This window comes from Prosopis cineraria, unplaced genomic scaffold (assembly GCF_029017545.1).
Source record: "Prosopis cineraria cultivar Desert tree isolate PC_DT_omini unplaced genomic scaffold, ASM2901754v1 PC1, whole genome shotgun sequence".
In the NCBI taxonomy this organism is placed as follows: Eukaryota; Viridiplantae; Streptophyta; class Magnoliopsida; order Fabales; family Fabaceae; genus Prosopis; species Prosopis cineraria.
This window is the reverse complement of record NW_026555332.1, coordinates 53069586-53092759: the sequence shown is the minus strand read 5'-3', so window position 1 is coordinate 53092759 and position 23174 is coordinate 53069586. Positions and strand designations below refer to the sequence as shown.

General features: G+C 38.6%; 4 protein-coding genes across 6 annotated transcripts; 1 reads left to right on the top strand and 3 right to left on the bottom strand.

The window, feature by feature from the left end:
* The first annotated feature begins 543 nt into the window (after positions 1 to 543).
* Positions 544 to 2218, top strand: LOC129306991 (xyloglucan endotransglucosylase/hydrolase protein A). The gene is made up of 4 exons (XM_054947833.1): positions 544 to 919; positions 1004 to 1104; positions 1193 to 1386; positions 1482 to 2218. The coding sequence occupies exons 1-4, from the start codon at positions 610 to 612 to the stop codon at positions 1879 to 1881; spliced, it is 1005 nt and encodes a 334-aa protein (XP_054803808.1). The 5' UTR covers positions 544 to 609; the 3' UTR covers positions 1882 to 2218.
* Positions 2219 to 6472: 4254 nt separating this feature from the next.
* On the bottom strand, positions 6473 to 8826 carry LOC129286859 (glyceraldehyde-3-phosphate dehydrogenase A, chloroplastic). The gene is made up of 5 exons (XM_054922939.1): positions 8636 to 8826; positions 8350 to 8466; positions 7569 to 7873; positions 7249 to 7493; positions 6473 to 7159 (listed from the first exon to the last, which is right to left on the bottom strand). Exons 1-5 carry the CDS (start codon positions 8681 to 8683, stop codon positions 6657 to 6659), a joined length of 1218 nt encoding a protein of 405 aa, XP_054778914.1. The 5' UTR covers positions 8684 to 8826; the 3' UTR covers positions 6473 to 6656.
* A 2301-nt stretch (positions 8827 to 11127) lies between these two features.
* On the bottom strand, positions 11128 to 15801 carry LOC129303387 (WD repeat-containing protein LWD1-like). 3 transcript variants are annotated; one of them, XM_054942686.1, is made up of 5 exons: positions 12909 to 15801; positions 12548 to 12806; positions 12245 to 12459; positions 11809 to 11975; positions 11128 to 11685 (listed from the first exon to the last, which is right to left on the bottom strand). In XM_054942686.1, exon 1 carries the CDS (start codon positions 15597 to 15599, stop codon positions 14547 to 14549), a length of 1053 nt encoding a protein of 350 aa, XP_054798661.1. In that variant the 5' UTR covers positions 15600 to 15801; the 3' UTR covers positions 11128 to 11685; positions 11809 to 11975; positions 12245 to 12459; positions 12548 to 12806; positions 12909 to 14546. The 3 variants fall into 3 exon arrangements, with proteins under 3 accessions (XP_054798661.1, XP_054798654.1, XP_054798663.1); XM_054942679.1 differs by having other exon boundaries at positions 11816 to 11975; XM_054942688.1 differs by lacking the exon at positions 11809 to 11975.
* Positions 15802 to 17007: 1206 nt separating this feature from the next.
* On the bottom strand, positions 17008 to 21671 carry LOC129303733 (eukaryotic peptide chain release factor subunit 1-3-like). Its single transcript, XM_054943239.1, has 2 exons — positions 21502 to 21671; positions 17008 to 18643 (listed from the first exon to the last, which is right to left on the bottom strand). The coding sequence occupies exon 2, from the start codon at positions 18618 to 18620 to the stop codon at positions 17307 to 17309; it is 1314 nt and encodes a 437-aa protein (XP_054799214.1). The 5' UTR covers positions 18621 to 18643; positions 21502 to 21671; the 3' UTR covers positions 17008 to 17306.
* Positions 21672 to 23174: the final 1503 nt, after the last annotated feature.

The window sequence follows — 23174 nt, the reverse complement described above, 5'->3', positions numbered from 1 at the left end:
CATGACGGCAGCACAAGATTTCGTAACCATAATTAGACTGCGGCATGAATCCAAAACAGTGAAACACAGTCATTAATGTAAAACGAATCGTACGATGTTCAAGCGCGTTTAAGTTCTCATGATGTAAATAAAGAACCTTTTTTATGGTAATCATTATTGTAAAACCAACCACAAGATAGGGAAAACGGTCTTAACGTTTTGGAGAAACTTCAAAGTTCCAATGATGTTAATGAAAAGCCTTCGTTATATAAAAAAATATTAAAACAAAAAACTCAAGCTTTTCCTTTTACGTTTGTATGCCTCACAACTCACAATTCATTGAATAGTCGAGCAGGACAAGACGTTAGTGAATTCCTATATTTAAAGTGAAAAGAAAGAGAGATGATATGTAAAAAAAGTAGACACATTACAAAATATGCTTAGGACTTGTTTAGTGTCCTTTTACAGGTGTTTTACATGTCTCTTCCTTGGAAGATCGGGTAACAATGGATGGGATCACAATCAAGCGGAAACCGCGTGGTGGCTTCACAAATGCAGATTCTCAGTCACTTCTGCCAAACAATTCAAAGGACTGGAACAAAAGTGAGCGAGGGAGAGAGAGAATGAAGGATGAAGGGCCCGATCCAGAACGGGACTGTCCTGCCTTTGCTGCTCTATATATACCCTCTAGGCTCTAGTCTTCTTCCCACAAGTACGCACCATTCATTCTTCTTCTCTACTTTCAAATTCACAATGCCTTCTCTTCTCTGGACTCTCTCTTTCGTTCTGGCTTCACTCTGCTCTGCCGCCCACGGCGCTATCCCTAGGAGGCCCGTTGATGTACCCTTCGGACGGAACTACTACCCTACCTGGGCTTTTGATCACATCAAGTACCTCAATGGAGGTTCCGAGGTTCAGCTCCATCTCGATAAGTACACTGGTACTTTTCTGCTCCCCTTCCCATCCCTCATTATTGCACTCTTTCTCCTACGAACCTGTTTCTCATTCATACCATTTTGAACAGGAACTGGCTTCCAGTCCAAAGGATCCTACTTGTTTGGTCACTTCAGCATGTATATCAAGATGGTTCCTGGGGATTCTGCCGGCACCGTTACTGCTTTCTATGTAAGAAACTGTTCCGGTTTCATTTTTTTTCCTGTTCTTTGTTCGGCACATGTTTGTGTGGCCTCTTAATGTGAATGGAACCGTGCAGTTATCTTCCCAGAACTCAGAGCACGATGAAATAGACTTCGAGTTCTTGGGAAACAGAACAGGGCAGCCATACATTCTGCAAACGAACGTGTTCACCGGAGGCAAGGGTGACAGAGAACAGAGAATCTACCTCTGGTTTGATCCTTCCAAAGAGTATCACAGATACTCTGTTCTGTGGAACCTGTATCAGATAGTGTGAGTACTTCACACTTCACATACCCTCCCCCAACCCCAACCCAGAAAAAAATCAACAGAAATACTGAATAACGGAGATCAAAATGTGGACGCAGGTTTTTCGTAGATGATGTGCCGATCAGGGTGTTCAAGAACAGCCACGACTTGCGAGTGAAATACCCATTTAACCAACCCATGAAGATATACAACAGCCTGTGGAATGCGGACGACTGGGCCACGAGGGGTGGGTTGGAGAAGACGGACTGGTCCAAAGCACCGTTCATAGCCACCTACAAGGGCTTCCACATCGACGGGTGCGAGGCCTCCGTGGAGGCCAAGTTCTGTGCCTCCCAGGGCAAGCGATGGTGGGATCAGGCCGAGTTCCGCGACCTCGACGCCGCTCAGTGGCAACGACTCAGGTGGGTTCGCAGCAAATACACCATTTACAACTACTGCACCGACCGCAAGCGCTACCCACAAGTCCCTCCCGAATGCGCCAGAGACCGCGACATGTAAACTCAAACCCTATCATCTACAAGTATTACATTCTAATTTACAGCCACTGCGAGTCCTGATGTGCCTCCTCTCCCGCCATCATTATCATTACTCTTATAAGTCTCATAAGGGACGGGTTCTCTCTTCCCATATTGGTCACTGGTGTATAAGTATTTATATTGCCAAGGTATATTTGCTGAGGGATCGGAGGTTGAGATCAGAGGAGCCTCTGGCTTCAGGGATCAACACTGAGCTCTGTCTCTGTATGTGTGTAACAGTGTAATGTAGCACTGCGACTGGTAAATTATTCTGAATCAATGTTGAATATTGAATATAGAAGTACTATATTTCACTTGGATGTACGTGTCCTGTATTTTTTTTAATAATAACCCGTACCCGAGCCCTAGTTGGGACGCACAGATAAGAATTCTGATAAAATAAATAAATCAATAAATGACAATGTGACCGACAGGGATTGTAAAGACGTTAAAAGTAGAAAGCGATGGTTTTGAAAACTGGGAGAAATTGAAAAAAAAAAAAAAAAGACAGTAAATATGGAAACCGTGCTCTCTCTCGGCACGACGAACGTGAGCTGTGTAGAAGTTGCGGAACATTAAACTTTTTGGGCCTAATTGTGAAAGGACGAGAATGGACGTGAGACAAGGGCGTAGGACTAGGAGACTTAGGTCGTCGTTATCACCATTAACATTGCCCTGGGGCATGTGGGGTAATGAGAGTGACGCAGAGCAAGTTAAGTGAATCGAATGACTCGTTTCCCTCTTTCAACTTTCCATCAAATTCAGTTTAATCTTTGAGCATTTCAAGGTAATGTTAATGAGTAGCAAAATATATATAAATATATATACACATATATAAAGTTCGACAAGAGTACGTTTGAAAAAAATAAATAGGCCATTAGGTTGTGGTTTGGGACCGCACGATTACGGGAGCTGGTGGCTAAGTAACGCTGATATGGTGGGTTTGATTTTGAAACAGAAACAGGTCAAGAACCATTGGTTCCGTTTCTGGTTTGAAATTTCACAAGAGCGAGATTGAACTTTTTATTTTTTGCGAGATTGAACTTTGATTTCTCATGAAAGCATGTGCATCCCCCCCTGTCAATTGCTTGGTTATATCATGGAGGTTGAGCCCATGTCACCATCTATATTTCAACTCAGCCTTACTATTTATGTTAGATTTCATCTAACTTCATTTTTTTTTTTAAGAAAAGTTAAGTAGATATATTTTTGAGCGTGTGGAGGAATATGGCGCACGTTGCACATTGCTATTTACCAACATTTGAATCCATAGTCTTGGCAAAAAAAAAAAAAAAACGAATCCATAGTTTACGCAGGTGCTCCTATCTTTTTGACTTACTACTTTGGTTCGGTAATAAAAAGGTAAGCATGGATGATAAAATATATAAGGGGAGTCAATAAACATGCGTGTTAAGTTTTAACTTTTAACGTTTTCCCTGGTTCAAGTGATATTTTCCATCTTGTCTATCGTTTATTATTGTCAATTCATCTTCTTATGTTTAAAATACTATGTGTTGTGAAACCCTTGTCTCAATCAAATTATGAATTATGTGAAAATTTTAAACCCATGGATTGTATTATGAAACGAATAATAAATAGAACAACGGTACATCCCATCTCTTTTGGGATGGAATGATTTGGTGTGTTTTTAATTTTAAAAAAAAAAAAGAACAGAGAGAGAGAATGGGAAAATGAATAATCTTCGTCTAAACCAAAAATGGGAGAATTAATATCGTACACTTACTCCCTTTTTTTTTTTTGGAGGTCAAAATATTGTACACTTGTTCGATTTCCTTTACCTTCAATGCCTTCAAACCAAACTCACGTTGAGTTTATTCTATGCTCACATGGGCTCTGAAGGCCTTTTGTTTCCTTCTCTTTTTGTTGGGGTGGGTTTTTCTTCTTTACTTTTTTTTTTAATTATCTCTTCACTGTAAATTTTAATCATTCAAATTAAATTTAAATTTTTAAATTTAATTTAACGGTTTAGATCTGTAATAATATCTCCTTTTCTCTGGTTGCACGGAGAAAATCCAAGTCTCTTTTTGTTGGATCATGGCATCGCCGCGAATGATAACCATCTTGAGGTAAGTTGGAGCGTAAATAGCAGGGTTTGCTTTATACATGTGTATGTGTGTGTGATTGCATGCATACATACATACATATATGATGAAATGGAATGGACACAGCAGAAAGCGTGACATCCAATCGTGGTATTGGTCGTTCTACTCGTAAATTTGAAGACTGCGCCATGAGAAGTCGAAAGAAAAAGAGGAGAAATGAGCTGATGACATATCCACTCTGCTTCAAAACATTTATCGTTTCAGAGCTATGCACGTGGATTGTGAATTAAGAAAAGTATTAGTCAGCGTAAAACTCTGATTCTGAATGGGAGCAAATTCTAATGTTATTTTGAAACAGATGTGGCATTCGAATGCACCTATGCTGAATGAGAAGCTTTACACAGGAATAACTTATTTATCCCTCAATGGGCTGCCTATTTTTCTTCCTCCACACATCTAGCTTATCACAACCCTTTCTTCTAGAAAGGAAAATATCCATGACAACAAGTACAAAGAAAAACCATTTCAAAAAATTAAGTGAGAGAATTCTTTATGATTTATAATAAACCTAACCTAGCTTATGAGACTTTTTAATATGAAACTCATTTTAAAAAACTCTCACACATCAAACATAGCGCACACGCACACATACAAAATATACTTAGAGGAAAAATTAAAAAAAGAAGAAGAAAAGAAGTGGAGACACTAAAAGAAAAGAGAAAAAAAAAATTCACTATTTTTGAGAGTTTTTCCCCCCTAATTTTTCTTCCGCTAAAAGAAGGGCAGGGGATAGAACTTGCAACACTATCTTTTAAGAGAATGCATGATGTGTTGTGACGCTAGACGACCAACACCGGAGGGCGGAGGCTGTTAGGTGAACAGGGGATGTGGCCATGTTTGCATCTCTTGTTTTTCTGTGCTTCCTGGGAGCTCATGCTGCCATCTTCTCTGTTTCTCTGCATTTAATGAGTTTATGATGTGTGAATGTAGTGACTTCTACAGCAATTCGATGCCTGCACTTTTCATTCATGTAAATGAATCTGACTTCATACATTATAATTTCGCTCCTACTGTATACTCCATCACAAAACCAATCTTTTGTCGTCTCCCCTATTCATCAGACCGCCAGTATTTTAGTCAACTCCAAACCCCAATTCCTCTCTTTATGTCGCAAGTGCCACAAAAAATCCCCTTCCGTGTTTCATAGTAACTTGATCAGTGTCATTTTCATATTATCATAGGATGTTAAATGTTTTGTTTTCTGTTTTGTCCCTTATTAATGCACTCATTAGCAATCAAGTAGTATTTATTTAAAGAATGTCAGGGCATTTGAAGAACAGAAAATGATAATAAAATTTTTTTAAATTATTAAATGATAATTTAATCTCTTGAAATGTTATTAATTTAATAAAATTCTTATAGACCTTTTTGTTAATCACTTTTTTAGTAAAAAAATTATTTTACCCTTACTAAATATTACAAACCTCAATCACAACTTTTATTGAAAGAATCACAACTTTTGTTATGTAAATTAAAAAATTAAATAAAAAATCATAACTTATTAAATGTAACTTTTGTTATTAAAAAACAAGCCCCATTTGCAACTTTCGCTTGAAAAGAGTAATAAATTTTGTTATATGAATCGTAAAAGCTAAATAAAAATTTAATTTGTCAAGTGTAATTTTTATTATTGAAAAATGAGTTTTCAAAATAACAAACTCCATTCACAACTTTTATTTAAATAATTATAAAAATTAAATAAAAAATTACAATTTATCAATAAAAGTAAAATAATTTTTTTAATTTGAAATTTATTGATAAAGAGATCCCTAAAAACTTTAGTATAATTATGACATTTTGAGAGATTAAATTATCATTTATATAATTTAAAAAAATTTTATCATATTTTTCTTTTCAAAAAAAGATTATTTAATGTGGTCAATGTAAAAAATGTAAACATCAGGTTTCAACTTTCAACCATTAATTTCAACCCACATCTGTCTCGCACTCAGGACTTGAATTAAAATGCCCTATTCTCATATATCAGTTAAGAATTTTTAATGTCATTTACTTGTAAATAGTACATATTTTGATGTTATTCTGAAGATGACACCCACAAAAAGTAAACCCAACTGGCCAGCTTATAAGTTCGTTTCTTCTCTTTGCTAGTGCCCTGCCTTTTCCTGACGCGCCAGTTTCATTTCATTTTTCCTTTTGTACCAACATATCACGTTATGAAGACCAATCGTTTTGACCATCTCAGACGAACTTGCATGAACTGGATTCGGTTTCAAGGCGATCGATGATAAACCCCGGTCTCGAATTCAAGCTTTTGACAAAACATGGCCAATGTCAGATTGCTACACCAGGTTAATTACTGAGAGAAATCGTAATGTGGGTCACTTGCACTCAGGAAATAGGGGATCGGTTCGGTTGAGTACATTTCCATGCCATTGTTTAGGTCCAAGCAAGAAAGGCTCCTATACAGTCCTGGCATGGGATGAACCAGAATTCAACGCGAGAAGAATTTTATTACAGAATGAGAAGGCGAGAGAAAATTGAGGGTTCTATTTCTGGGTACAGGTTTGAGTAAGAAAATTGAAAAAGAAGAAGAAGCAAGAAATGTTGTAAATCATACAAAAATAGAAACGGCCCAAGTCCGTGGACGATTGAGAAATGGTGGGGGAGGAGAGGCTCACTTCCATTTGTTGGCAACAATGTCAGCCAAATCCACAACCCTTTGGGAGTAACCCCATTCATTGTCATACCAGGCAATCACCTTCACCATGTCATCTCCCATCACCATCGTCAACGAAGAGTCCACGGTGGACGACACGTCGGTGCACCTAAAGTCCACCGACACGAGCGGTTCATCGCACACTGACAAAATCCCTTTCAGCTCCTTGTCTGCGCTCTCCCTGAAAGCAGCGTTCACTTCCTCTGCAAAAGTCTTCTTCGAAACCTGAACCACCAGGTCCACCACTGACACATTCGGCGTCGGCACACGCAGCGCAATCCCGTTCAGCTTCCCTTTTAGACTCGGCAGAACAAGGGCCACCGCCTTGGCCGCTCCAGTTGAAGTCGGCACAATGTTCAACGCGGCGGCTCTGGCTCGCCTCAGGTCACGATGGCTGGCGTCCAGCAGCCTCTGGTCTCCGGTGTAGGAGTGAGTTGTAGTCATGGTACCCTTGATGATACCTGCGAAACAGGAAGACAAGGGGTTGATGATGATGGAATCCTCAAGGCAACGGAGTTGTGAAGTAGGAGGCAGAAGTAGTGAGCATTACCGAATTTCTGATCGAGAACCTTGACGAAGGGGGCGAGGCAGTTGGTGGTGCAAGAAGCGTTGCTGATGATGGGCTCGTCGGGACTGTAAGCGTCTTCGTTGACGCCAACGACGTAGGTAGGAATGTCACCTTTGCCTGGTGCTGTAATGAGCACCTTCTTGGCTCCTGCCTGAATGTGCCTCCCGGCTCCTTCTCTGTCCACGAACACCCCTGTTCCTTCTATCACCAAGTCAATCCCCAGTTCCCTGCATCATGCATGAGAGGTTATTATATGATCGAGGGAGGTGATGGAGAGAGAGGTGGATGCATGTGATTATTACTTCCAGGGGAGGTTGACGGGGTTGCGGTCGGAGACGACCTGGATGATCTTTCCGTCCACTGAGATGGCCCTGTCGCCGGCGGGCTTGACGTCGGCCTCGAAGATTCCGAGGGTGGAGTCGTACTTGAGGAGGTGAGAGGCCTGCTTGACACCTCCGGTGTCGTTGATGGCGATGACGTCAAGAGGAGAGTCCTTTCGACCGTGCCAGCATCTCAAGAAGTTCCTTCCGATCCTACCAAACCCGTTAATGGCTACCTTTAGTTTTGCTTCCGCCACTCCTTTCCTGTACCCTCCGCTGCTTTTAACCTTCACACATCACATTTCTTCTTAGTTCTTACCCACTAAACGTTCAACCCCATTCATTTTTGTTCACTTCTGCTAGTTCAGTTTATACATAACTACCGTTTCCAATAGTTCAATTCATCTAGTTTAACTTTCCTTTTGCTGTTCTGGGAACAGAGCAATATGTATGTGCAAAGATATCTATGATCATGTACTACATACAGCGCGAGTTCTCGGGGCAGACTTATGTACAATACATTACCGTGATGTAAACATTAGACTACCCTTTATTATCATTGTATCAAGTAGCCTTGTTCTTGTGGTAGAATTTAAAACAATAAGGAAACGAGAGTACAGACAAGCGTATGTGCCTCCTTAATATTTTATTATATTAGTTTGGACTTTGGAGTTATACATTATCCGCAAGACATTCCTGGATCCTCAGAGAGGTCAATAAGTACTGAGGGTAAAGTGGGTATTGGGGGCATGCGAGAACTTACTGCAGAGGTCTGGAAGGCAACGACTGAATGGAAGTCGTCGGAGGATTTCTTAGACAAGGGAAGGTAGCCCGATGAGCTGCGGAGGCCGGAGAATTCGGAGAAGCTCTTTCCATTTCCCTGCATCAAGGTATCAACATCGATCATAAACAGACAACTTCAGTTTCAGCAAATAACAGTGTGCTGCCAACATTAACGTGCCTTGTTTTACAGTGTTTCACAATGTTTATGCCTGCGAAACAAGGAAGATAAAAGCAGAGGATTCAAAAGAAATAACAAGGCATGGAACCTGGAGAGCTGGTTTGGCTACGGAGAGAGTGGCCGAAGCCATGATCATCACCCAGAGAGCGGAAAAATGTGAAGTGAATGCTCGGAAGCAGCTGGGGTGGCACTAATGTGGAGAGAAATCAGCACCAAAGAGTGAATATTTTCAGGTTCAATGTAATGCGTGATTAATTTTAATAAGCGTCGGAGAGGAGGAAGATGAGTGGCTGAGGCTCGTGAAGGCAGAGTGAGGATGAGATTCTGGATAGCCTCTTCTACAATGAATGGCTGTGGTTGGTGCTTCCTTCTCGTGCCTGTGACTCCAATCATCTGTGGCTCTCCTATTTTGCTGATACCTGCCCATTGTTGGGCCTGAGCCTTGAATCCTAACTGGCCCACCTTGTTTTTTCCTCTCTTCCATCAATCAAAAAAATCTCGACACTTGGGGGCCATTATTTACTTGGGTTCATGCGTTGCTCACCAACATACGGTTCTTCTTCATGCAAACCATCCGTCCATTAATATTTGAAGATTTTGAAGTTAGGTCTTTGTGGTCAATCGAAATTGTGGTTATATCACTCTTTTGTCTCACCATGGCGTTGCAAAGAAATAGATAGGCGCAAAAGATGAATGGGTCTGACCTATCCTGCTGGTTGTTAACCCCTCTAAACCTGTTTCTTTTGATGTGATTCAACTTCCAACGTGATGGCCCGTAGGCTATTAGCTACAATAACAAAGCATTTGTCAAGTAAAATACATCTACCCTATTTGTAATGTCATTCCGCAGCCGCATTGATTTGATTCAAAATGCCCAATCTGAGGCGTTGATGGCATTTCCAAGTTCAATTATACGTTCGTACGGCTTAACAAATAAATAAATGACACCATTTTAACAGAACGATGGAAGTGGACTGCCCCTTTGCTCACGTGTACGGCCCTCAATCAATTCCACAATGTACAAGTGGTATGTATGCGTTTCACAGGAGAGAGGTGATTCGAAGATGAAATATAATTCAACATGCAAATCTACAAAGGTAGGAATTATAGGTAAATGGGTGCTTTGAATACTCGAGCTAACCGAATATCGAGTCCTTGTTGGCATGACGAAAGCGTTCAATCAAACATAAACAAATAGAGCAGAGCAAAAGAGCCCTCCAAAGATTGCCTTTGTTCTTAAAGTTTTTCAGACGTTTTCCTTTTTAGGGGCCAACGACGCATATTCGGAGCTTGAGAAGCAAGCTTTTCTAAATCAATTAATTATGATAAGTTTTAAAAAAACTACCAAATCTCAAGGTCAAACACCGACCACCTTTTTTATTTGCAACTAGCAATCACTCCCCCGTGCAATGCACTGGAGCGATCACAAATAGTATTTAATGTCTAATGCATTTAACTCGCATTTAATTCTAAACTTGTGTGTGACAACTTATGAATTAATTCAAATGAAAACTAATGGTTGAAAAATAGCACATAGATACGTGAATATTCAAAAAATTGATGTAACACTACCAAACTATAACAATGCAAAGTAAATTAATTTAAGAAAAACTAAAATCAATTGGTGCCAATTACAAATTTTTGAATATCTCATGGTAAACTGCATTTGTTGTAGTTTTACAAATGTTATTATGGTCATGCAAAAGTATTTTCAATCATTAACTGATTTCACTCTTGATAATGTAACATAAAGTTGGTTTTGAGTGAAAACTGACTTTGAAAGGTACAATCCAACATAGTTTAAATATTGATTTTGACTCTTGATAATAGTCATTGCAAAGGATAATATAATAGAGAATTGTCTTCTTTGCATGTAAAATGACCATCTACTCTTTGAAGGATTTATGTCTATTCTATAAATTAACATCTAATTAGGCTTTAATCTATTTAATGTTATAGCTTCAATAACTATTTGCCAAGTCTTGTGATTCTAAAATGAGTTTCATTGTATAGACCTGCTACTTGATCAATGTTTTTAAAAATATTATTGGTGCACCAACTTTCAACACAAGTTTGTATAAAGACAGGCTAGAGCTATTTATTGTATTTAAAAACTTTATATTGTAGAAATTTTTAAATACATCAATATCTTGTGTTGATTTGCAAATAGATTTTGAATTATAGTATTCAATACAATCTCTGATAGTAATAAACACATGTAATTAACCTTACTTCTCCTTCCATCCTTTCTGACCTGAGCCCTTCAAAAATTTTACTTTTACGATCCTCATTGACAAAACCCCACAGCCACGGTTGAAATTGTTGAGCAGATATATCCACACAGTTGAACATTGCACATGATTATGATGGTCCCTTCACCATCCTCATTTTTTTTAATATAAATTAGTGGTCAGTGGAGTTTATGGAATGATAAATCTCGCAGTCGTTTGCAATATTAGCCACCAATTCTAAGGCATGATGAAGGTTAAATTTTGTCGTATAATTCACATTAGATTGCCTCAAGAAACTCGCCCCACAAAAAGAAAAGGCAGTGAGTAACAAACAAGCAGAGCATTCCTATTAATGTTTAAGGTCATAGTAAAACCAACTTTCTACTTCTGCAGCAAAAACAATGTTACGAGTGCTGAATGCTACAAGTGCTGAACAGTAAATTTAAAGTACTTCTGAAGTTACAACTAACAATATGTAGCGAATTGCACAAAGGAAAGGTTGAGGGGGAAAAACTTGTGAATATCTGAAGGTTAAGCTTTGGTCAGAGCTGTCCCAAAATGATTTTTCGTTGGAACAAAATTAGAGAAGGTGCATGCAAATACTTTATAATATTGAAAAGCAAATGTACACATTATGTTCAGCACTGTTCCTCTGTTTTTCTGCTGCGTATAAAATAGGGTGGCCACTGCAAGAGGTAGACTACCCCAGAAAGCTTCCTAATTTTACATTTCCTACCTCCCTTTGGGCCCTCCTGGACCCTTACTGATCAGGAACATAGCAAAGGAAGTAGACTTAAAGGTGCTGATCCTCTCTCTTTAAACTCATCTACTTACTTCGGTTTCTCTTTATTTTTTCTTTGTTCCACTTTGTACCCTCACTTGAACGCCAGAACATACGAGCTTAAACCTGTTTGCAATTGAAATTATTTCAGAAGATTGAATTGAAGGGGTCAGCTAACTGCTGCGAATGATCCAAGAAAAAAGTAAAGAGGGCGTCAGGAAGGATTGAAGGTAAATATTGGATAACTACTTATTACATGTCTTCTGGCTCTTTAGGTGCTGACTGTTATGATTCACATTGTTAGGTTTTCTGAAGATGGATATAGACCCTTTGCAGCCTAGGGTAACCGTGTTAGGCAACGTGAATCCGCAAATCTTGACAAAAAGGCTTTTAAAAGTTGGAAAGCATGCAGAACTCTGCAGATACGAGGAATTTGAAGATGAAAAGAAAGGAGCAGGAATTGCAGCCACAACGAAAGAGACAGAAAAACAGAACAATGGGCGTCAAGAAGAAAAGCATCTCGATACAGGCAACATTAAAATAGAGAAAACTAAGGAAATCAAAGAAGGAGGAAGCAGAGGCAAGAACCAAGATCCAAGAAAGCAAAACAAGGATTCAGAATCTAACATGACTGCAAATACTTTCACTCTCCCTTAAGATATGAAGAAGGAAAACCCCCCTATACCTCGTCCTGAAGTGGATTTCACTGTTCAGCCACAAGTTGATTTCATGGTTCATCCGAGTATGCACCCACATAGTAACATCAAAATTCACCCTCAGTACTGTAACATTGCCCAGCCTTGCGAAGTAGCACTCCCTTGTTATCCAACACCTTCATATCCAGATCCTCCCGAAGAGGAATATTACCATTTTGACAAGTCAAGCTTTCAACCACCATTCCTGAGACCAACAGAACGAGTAGGAGACTATTTCAGTGATAAGAACACCATGGGATGCCATGTGATATGAGAACTTCGGCCTAACTTACATGCAGCATAAAATAGAAGTGAGATCCGATGATTCTTCTTTCAGGAGATTTGTTTGATCATTTTTGTAGTGCATGCGATAAATTTTGGCCCTCCCCATCTAGAAGGGCAAGCAGCCGCCAATGCGATCTTCTTCTTCCATTTGTTCACCACAAATTTGATCTTTGATAAATGACAGTTCATTCATCAGCATTGATTCACCGACATAAGTGGATCCCCTTTACTGCTAACTTAGTTCCCACTCACGACTCATGTAACAAGCTACACCAAGTAAGAAGTGTAGAATGATTAGTTCATAAGGGCCACCATTATATAACCATTCATCAATGGATGCCGCTTCCCATATCGGGTAAAAGTGCAAACCTTGCGTTCTTGTTCTGACTCCCAGGTCCTGATTCAGACACACGTCTAGCTGCACAAAAAATGGCGACGACTTTAGGTGGACCAGAATGGTGGAACGTGAAAGCATCATCTGGCAATATTGTGTCACCCAGAAGATACTGTCACGGACGTCCTCTGAAGCGAATTAAAGCTATGCATGATTTGTCACCCGAGCATCCCAATCAAGGACGTCATTTGCCAACATGACTAGACTGCCTTCATAAAATCCGGAGAAGTACACTCCGGATGCAGGTTCCTTGTAAGTACTAGACTGGGCAAAATAACAAAATCATCAACATCTAATTATTTATACAAGACCATATTTATACGCTTCATACTCACTCCTTTTTACTCTGGAATGCTACGTTGCTGGCTTAAAGGCTGTACGCACCTTTTAATCAGTAATAATTGAACAATCATTGCCAACGTAATATGCTTTGGATTTGATGCTTAATTTACCAATTATATTTTTACTTCTTCATTTATTATTAGTCTCAATCTCTGAGTGAAATGGAAATAGAGACACATGGAACCAGGAAACAACAGATTTTTATCAGATCTCAGGTTGAAAATTCACTACCGATGCCCATCTCCTAATGCTTTTTCTCTCTACTTTTGAAGATAAATAGTATAATAGACCATCCTGTCTCATACTCGGTCTATTGCAAGTTTCGTTTATCACGGTGCGCCTAGATTGATCGCAAGACAAGGCTCCCCACGACGAAGAGCATGATTTAAGAGAAAAGAGACTTTCTACAAGTAGGTGAGGTTAGCCAAACTCATGATTATCTCACTGAATAGTAATACTTTCCACCATATTCATTCTCTTTGAAGCTAGAAAAAAAAAAGTTATACAACTGGCACCAAACAAAATGTCCAAGAGAGAGAAAAAAATTGGAGTGGTTTCCAATGACCAAATTTAATTTACTGATGCCAAAAAGGTGAAGACCGACATATAGGACAACCACATAACTAGTGAAAGAACCCTGCACATTGTAAAAGCAACGTTTGATAACGTAAATATCATAGCCGAAATCATATGTAGATCAAAAGGGAAAACAGGGATCAAGCTTTTACTATCAATACACCGCGAAGCCTACTTTGCTCTTCGTTTAAATTCCAAATCGTACCTTCACAGTAAACAATCCTCAGTGATTTCCCTGTCAGTAGTATCAAATGGTCTTTCCCTCAAAAATTGAACCCGGGTACATCCATGTATGAGATTGTGCATGAATCATTTCATTTCTAAAACCATCATTTGCATTGCACTAATTCTTTCGAGTTAGCAGGTTTAATGGGCAAAACAAACAAGGGAAGGCCAGTAGCCTGAAGGCACTAGCATAAAAGTCACTGAACTGAAGAAAAAATGATCAAAATTTCGAACAAGAGAGTTGGGGGACCTAAATGATAACGGACATGATGATTCACACTCCATGCAATTGCCAGAACAGCGGAGACAAAACGTCATCAGTATCATCCAAATAGGGCAGGAGCATGTTTACAAGAGGAAGTAAAACTATAAACCTGAAATCCACCATGCATGTTCAGTGGCAGAAGCCAGATACCATGTCCAGCACTTTTACTTTGTGTAACAATTGGGTGAACGAAAATACCAATCCTTTATACCCTAAGAATCTGAAGCTTGGTGGAAAAAGCAATCGCAACCCAGTCAGGCTGAGATGAAGACCATTGAAGCTGCTCAATCTCCGCCCCGGCGGTGTATGCAAGAATAGGATCCAACCCGCCTTCCATTGGCTGGCCCATTGAGGAAAGATCCCATATCAGAGCCTGAGAGTCATCCCCTGCAGTGCAGATATGGCAAGAACTGTGAGGAGCCCAAGCAATGGCATTCACGCTGGCTTGATGCCTCTGCAACTCAACCACAGGAAGCGTCGGGAAACGAATGTCGAGGACGACAACCTTGGCACTGTCCATGATGATGGTGGCCATGTACCTTGGGTCCTGCTTGTTCCAGCCGAGTCGAACCAAGGGGGTATCCGGCTCCGAGCTCTCATAGATGATAGTCGAATGTTCTTTGTCCCGCAAGTCGAAAACCCTAACGGAGCCGTCGGCAGAGACGGAGGCGAAGACACCCACACCACCCCAAGCGATGTCGTAAACCTCCTTGTCGTGAGCGATAAGCTGCGTGTCCACCGTCTCCTTCTCAATATCCCAGATGGTACAGGTGGTGTCAATGCTAGAAGTGCCGATTCGCTTAGGCTCCACCTCGTTCCAATCGAAAGAGGTGAGAGGTTCACAGTAATCGCTGTTCTTGTTCCCATTAAGGAAGCTCTTGAGCTCCACCCGCGGCGTCGGGTTTTCTTCCGGGTCGGACAGGCGCCAGATTCGGAGAAAGTCGCTAGAGGTGGCGAGGAGGTCCGGCCTCTGGCACTCCTTATCAGGAATGAATATGGCTTTGGTGGGAGGGTAAGGGTGCTCGAAGGAGAGGTTAGGGTCGGATCGAATCTCCCCGTTAGTGTCGTCAAGCTGAACAATTTCGACCCTGTTGGGGTACTGCTCCAACAAGCTGGCTATGGCCAAGCGGTACTTCTTATCGCGACGGACACTCCAGTTCATGGCGTAGATGTGCCATGGTGCTTCGTAGGTGTAGATCTCCGACCGCTTCTGCTGCTCGTCCAATCCGTCTTGGGTCGGGTCATTGCTGGCCCCCATGTATGTATGGTCGTCCAAGCTCACTTTCTTCGATAGTACGGATATTTTTCCAGAACCGAGTAAGGGGTTTATGCGATAAGGAATAGGGAATTTTGAAGCTGGTGCAGCAGCCAAAGTAAGCAGCGTGAATTGAAAAGGTTCGGAAGCGGAAGTAGAAGGAAGGAAGCAGCTTGTGGTGATGTGATCTATTATGAGAGAAGAAAATGGGGAAACGAAGGCTTAAATCCAAATGTCGCAGCGCAATCCTTAGACCCAAATAAGAAAGACTTCGACTTGGAGGGCCCCGATAGTGTCAACCTCTCGAACGATAGCGACAGGAAAATGAGACGTTTCATGGAAGAGATCTAGACCGTCCATCTATTTATGTCCGTATATTGCTTGCTCAGGAAGAATTGTTTCTTGGTTTATTTTTTTGAAATATATTAACCATCGCTATATTTTGATTTGATATATGATTTGTCCAAAATTATCAGCATTAAATACAACGGCTGACCATCGTTTCAAAAGCATCAAACGACAGTGAGTGATCGAATGAATGAATCTGACGGCCAAAAACTTGATAATTTGGAGCTGAAAACCAACGTGAAGGGGTGAGACTGAACCTCAAATAATTCCTTTCCTGCCTCCTCGTACGGCAGTTTCACGTAAACATGCTTGTTTTATGTCATTGGCGTTTATAACCTAAACTGTTAAATTACCTGATGCTGTTAATCTGGCTTAACTGTGAGGTCAAAAAAAAAAAAAATCTGGCTTGATTCCCAAATCTGTTGTTAAAACCTTGGTGGCCCCAAAAAGAGCTGTTATGGATTGTAGGTGTGATTATACTGCGTCAGCAGAAGTTACTGACATCTAACATCTGACTTCAGCCTTGAAATTGAGGGTGCTTCCATATTGTGGCCTTTCAAAATTTATTTCCGGTGGTCATGCATTGAAAAAAATTTATATTTTGTTTCATCATGATTATATTATAATTATAATTATAATCCAACAACTGAAGGATTTGTTGGCAGCAATATAAGAAAGGATTGGTTCCCATTGTTACCTACCTTCATGGGTAGCCAGCCGGCAGCTGCACAGCAGGATGGAAGGGAAAATGTGGCGCTCAGAGAGCGGGAAACATGAACGATTTTTACCCAAAACGATACGTTCTACCGATTCCTTTATGGACATTAGAGAGTGAATGGTTGACCATACACTCTCTATCCCTTGCGCGAGGCCAGTTCTCAGAGTCTTCATCCACCTCCAACCTTCCTTTCCGCAGCAGGCATTTGGAGATGGGTTCTGGTGGTTGAAAAGACGGATTTCGAGCAACTAAAGATCATAAAATTTTCCTAAACCAGAGAAATTTTTAAAAATAATATTATATGCCGCCATTTGCGTATCATATGGCGGTAAAAGCAATCGTTCGTACCTGTAATTTGAGCCGTGCCTCGTCTGTTTCTTTGGAGGAATCACCACATATCATGGTTTAGTTGTCATATTACATTGACTGACCAACCCACAAAAACAAGATGAAAACAAAACAAAACAAACATTTCTAGCAGAGGATATCCAAATTGACTTGCACATTTTCATGGATGAAACACAGAATAACTACATCTTAGCCATAAAATCCAAGTGATGGATGGGAATGTCGAGTCATAACAGCAATGATGCCCCATCCAATTGTCCATAGCCAAGTGAAGGAACGCTCTACAAAAGAGATGCTTAATCAGAATCCTCGTACACCTCCCCGTCATCAGAGAACTCATCAAATGATCGGATATCAAGCTGGTAGCGAAGGATACCTCCAATGCCACCAAACCCTCTGCAAAACTGCGATCCTTCTTGAGATTTATTGGTCACAAATTCCAGCGAGCAACCAAATCGTCTGTACTCGTTGGCAAACCACTCCAGCAATGGCATCTTGTCCTGCAGCTCCAACTCGGCAGCAGTGGCTGAATCCCGGAAATTGGTTTCATCAGCCTCTTGTTCCTTGTTTAAGTGCTTTACGACAATCTCACCAGTAGAATTATTTTTCAGTACAACCCTATTGATATCCAAACTTTCCCATACTATAAGTGTCTCAATGGCACCCATCTCCAGAGCTTTCAATGTGTCATCAACCCCAAAGACATATTTACCAGTATCCTGGCTGATCTCCTCAAAGTATTTCCCTATCAACTTCTTTTCTTGAATGAACTTCACATTCGACAAAATCTCAGCAGATAACTCAATAGCTTGATTAAAACCATTCTCCCCACCATATGAAACATCAACCACATTTAATATTTTTGCTGCTAGACGAGGATCAAACATATCCGATTGGCTCAGCTCAGTCTTGAAGTCAGCTGAACCCGCAAGTATAAGCCCAGCAACATTAGGCTGACTAGTGGCAGGATTAATGAAAAACTGTGTGGCGAGTTCAGCAGTCTTTCTAACATAGTTGTGTCGTTTTTCCATGCGAAGACGAGCAAAACGCAAAGCAGACTGCCCTCCTCTACCATGTTTCTTTGGTAGATCAACAGTAAATTTATGAAGCACCTCACGCGTATTTCCACTTAACGTCCCAAAAAGGGTACCATTTCCATCCATAACAATGAATCCAAATTTGTCATCAGATTCTAAAAGCTCATTTAAAGCTTCAGTGTGAAACTTGTTATCACAAAGGTAAAGTGACGCATTAATAGGCTTGAAAGGTTCAAAATCAATTGTAACCTTTTTTTCTTTGCCATCTTCAGTGACAACAGTTCCGGTATAAAGAACCAATCCATTTGGAGGAACCTTATTATATAACTTCAACCTCTGTTGCGCAGAAGTAATGGCTCCCAATACTGACTGTCGATTGACCCTGCTTTTGATGTTTGAAGCAGTTCCAAATTCATCTCCCAACATCTTGGTGACTCTGGATATTTGATCACGAGGAGGCATTATTAAAGAAATCATGCTGGTACCATTACCTCTTGCAGCTTCCAATGCTTTAATCAATTTCTTGATCTTCCATATCTCAATGTTCTTGTCTGATTCATGACTGTCAGCCATTGCAGGTGAAGTGGAAGACTAACCTACAACAATTACCACCAAAAAAGCATGGCAGCAGATTTAGGAAACATGAACCAATAAACAAGTAAAAGCACCATCAAAATCACAGTTTTTAACTCATTGCCTTATGCTATTCAGATAACATCAATACAATAATGACGGACTATTATGTACACCTGTTTCTGCTACAAATGCATAGTGTGTAATGAAGGCAGGGAAAATCAAACAGCAGTAAATGAGTTGCTTGAAATGATGAATGAAAAATTTGACACAGATCTTCCAATAATGATAGACTCAATGGTAAGCCATGAGAAGTAAACAAGACTATAATTAGTAAGTTGGTAGTTTATACACCAAGACCCCCTAGTAAAAACTGGACTATGAGTGTGACCAAAACTATGCATTTCCTACATCATGCACTTAAGTTCCACCATGTGAAGTCTTTCCGTTTCTTTTCTCGATATGGAGATCAAAGCATAATTGGAAACTACCAAAAAGTAATACAACTATGACTCTCAAAAGAAACTGATAGAGCCCCTCATTATTTTACTAAGACATATCAAAGGAAGTCAAAGGGGAAGAATGACTCAAGTAGAATAATGGTGACTGGTCTAGAGGTTTATCCTTCAGTCTCTAGCCGTAAGGAACAGTAGCGTGGGATCTTTGGCCATAATTAAGATCTTTTGGGAGGTATGGGCTAGGGGAGAAGCCATGCTGTCTGTGCTAAGGGTATATTTAATCTTTTTGCTTGTATTGAGGGGATATCTTGTAAGAGAAGGGAGAGGAGAGACTGGCCTCTCGAATGCCAGAAGGAGTGAACCCTCTTGTGAGGTTTGAACTTGTAATGTTGTTACTTTTGTGATCATTCAGGGGAGATAGGGTTTTGGCCAGAATCAAAGAAAGACTTGTAACTCTGATTCGGTTTCTCTCAATTTATTAATATCAAAACCTCAGCATTTTCCCTTCATTTATTGTTATTACTGTCTTGATTGCTGTTTCTGTGGAAATATTGGTTTGGGTCTTATTAGAAACCTTTAAACTTCAACATCTAAAATTGATACAGATGCACAAGATGAGATTAAATTGAAGATACTTCAATGAAATATAAGCATTGTCTAAGCCATTTAGATGCTACAAGACATCAAGATATTAAGAGATACCCTCCAAAAGTTAATCTTCAGTCTACATATCAGACCCTCCAATCTAGGGGTGAAAAAAAAAAAAAAACGTATGCAGCCAGAAACCCCAATTCACACCCTTCTAAATTAGATAAGAGTAGGCTTCACATGCTTAGCAAGGAACAGTCTCATATTCACAATAGAAATATGATGATCAAATTACAAGCAGGGATGCAAATTGATACAACTGAGGGGCGTGAATTTTCATACTTGTCTGCCGCAAATATTAGTTAAATCAAGAGTTTAATCACCACGTGGGCCACTGCCTGACCCAAAGATGACTTAATAGTTTAAACACATTTCAGTACTGTGTTGTGAACTGAAAAGATCAATAAAAAAATTAAACATATTGGCAAGTAAAAGAAATACAGAGGCCACGGTGCTCCTATACTAGTAAAACGTCATGCAGACTGCTGAAATCTGGAGATACTCAGAAACAACAAAACCTGTTACAACTTTTGTTTCATTCATGAAGAAAACACATGATGATCACAAAAAGGCTCACAGGCCTATGAATTTGTGAAAAAACACCATGCTTTCTAATATTTGGAATCTTGCCCACATTCTTTTGACAATAAAACTTCAGCGCTAAGGTCTCTCAGTTTTTGAGCAAGTTTATTAGCATAGCCACCCAGCAACATAACATTCACAGAACAAACATATATACACTTCATACGCAACATTGGAATTACCAATACTTTCACCTGCAGTTGTTACATAGTTAGTGCAAACTACAACCAAGTTCGTTAGAAAAATAACATTTTGCAAGGGAAAAACCAAATTCAGGTGATAATACCATGATTTGGGGGCTTGTGTAAACAAATTGTTCTTCTCTTTCTCTTTTTATACATATTTTCTCTGTGAACTTATTGGGGATACTATTTTATCACTTGGTGATTTGGCTCTATAATTGGGTAATATCAGCAAGCAGTAGCACGCTAAGTTGCCCAAATTTGACCGCAGATTATGAGTGAATATAATTGGTACATTACTGGAATAGCCAAAATGCCACATCTGTGACAACTCATGTATCAACGTGGGAATTTCAAGGCTTAGTTTTTTCTAAACTAAATCAGGTTGCACATATAGCAGATTCATGAGTAGAACTTTTAATTAAATATTTCAAAGTAGACATAAAAATCAATTATAGATAATCGGGCAGCAAAGAAAGATATTTGATAAGTGAGTTGCATTTTTAGTGCAATCCTTCCCAATCTCATTTATTCTTTATATGTGTGCGCGCGCGCGCGCGCAATAATTGTTAATTTTTCTCCGGTCCATCCTTTCTACCAGTTTGATAGTTGAAAGGTGATTTGCTATTAGAATCCCGCAAAACCAGTTCTCCAGTTACTGGTCATCGCAAGTTGACCAGGCTTTTACATCAGTCCAATTAAGACAGGAATAATCCAACCAGAAATCTCAAATACACATTATTTGGAACTGCAAACACTGCTCAAACAAATCAAGGAAAGAAAGTGAAATAATAAACGACCCGAACCAAATTCTACTAGGCAAAAATTAATATCATGAAGGCAATCTACGAGAAAGAAATGGCCAAACAAATCAATTAGTCTTGGTTCAACATAGATCAGTACACCGAATGAAAATCAATGACCACGAATGTAGCAAGCGAACAAGTGAATCTACCAGCATCCAGAGTTACAAGACCAAAAAGTTTGATTCAGATTGTAAGGAATTTTCACCTCTCGGATGATGATGACTAGAAGGAAACTCTCTCGGCCCCCGATTTCCTCCCACCTAGGGTTTCCACTTACGTTTTCTCAAGCTGCAGGATTTCCCCCCTCTTGTCCTGTTCAAGAGCTTGCGGCCCCACCAACATGCTCCGCAGCTTTTTCCTTCTCGCACAGGAGAAATTCCTTTTTTGAAAAAAAAAAAAAAAGGCATATAAAAGAAAGGAAAAGAAAAGATATCTTCCGCAGTTCCACCCTTCCACGGTCAACCACACTTGTTTCGGAATTTAATAAAACCAAAAAAAAAATTAATCATTTAATTTTTATTATTTTTATTTAATTATAATTCAATTTATAAAGCTTTAATTTACTTATAAATTAATTTTTAAATTTTATATTTTATAATTTAGTCTTTAAAATTTCAATCACTTAAATATTAATCCTTATATTTTAAAAAATAAAATTATAAAGATTAAAAATATTTTAAAATTTTAATGTTTATAATATTTATAAAGATTAAAAGGGTTTAGTAATTTAAAATATTAGTAATAAATTTTAAAATATCTTTAATATTTATAATTTTATTTTTTAAAATATAAGGATCAATATTTAAGAAGTTAAATTTCAAAAAATAAATTGCAAGAGGTAAATTTAAGAACTGATTTAAAATCAAGTAAAAATTTTAAAAATTGAATTATAACGAGTCAAAGTTTTAAGACTAAGCTATAATTAAGTTAAAATTATAAAAATTATATGATTAATTTTTTCAAACCAACAATAGAGCAAGTCAAGCTGGTCAAATTAAAGCAAATATGCTCTCTTTCTTTCACCTTTTACGTAAAAAATAATGATAAAATTTTATTGAAAGATATAAATGATAATAAAATTTTTCAAAATGTTATAATTTTTTACAAATCTCTAGCTACCTTTTTAACATTAACAATTTTAAGTTAAATGCCTTAACTGACTCTTTTTAAAATAAAAAAAATGATGGGTTTAAGTGTAAAGTTGTAATTTTTTTTAATTATTGTGATTCACAAAATAAAATATGTAATTATTTGAATAAAAGTTAGGAAAAATATAACTTTTAATCTCTACACTTTACACGTGATTTGCTATTAGTCCCTACACTTTATTTTCAATATTCTAAGTTCCTACAATTTTCTTCGTCTACACTTTAAATCCCTACACTTTTAGAGAAGTGCTAACGTGACACTAGTAGTGTTAGTTTTGCTAATATGAGCAATAACATAATTAATTATATAGTGACGTGTTAGTTAGTAGCTAGTGTATATTTTTTTTTTGGGAAAAAAAGAAAGAAAAGATGATGTGTATTCATCTGGTCCTTACTATGAAACACTTTCAATCGTTTAACATATTTTAAAAAAATTTAATTTTTCTTGATATCATACAAAAATGTTATGTACTTTAATTTTTATCCTTATCTTTAAATAATAATATAATTATATTAAGTACATTCACATTGATCAATAAATGATAAAATTAAAAAGAGTATTTTAATTATTACAAATTTTCTTATATTTTAGACTAATTTTTTTTTTCAAAATAAATCCTATAAATAGGACTCAAGGGAGTATTTTTTTTAATAATTAGAAAGTGAATAAAATTTGCCCTAGCTTCAAACTTAAATAATATATTTTATGTATATTAAAAAATAATAAATC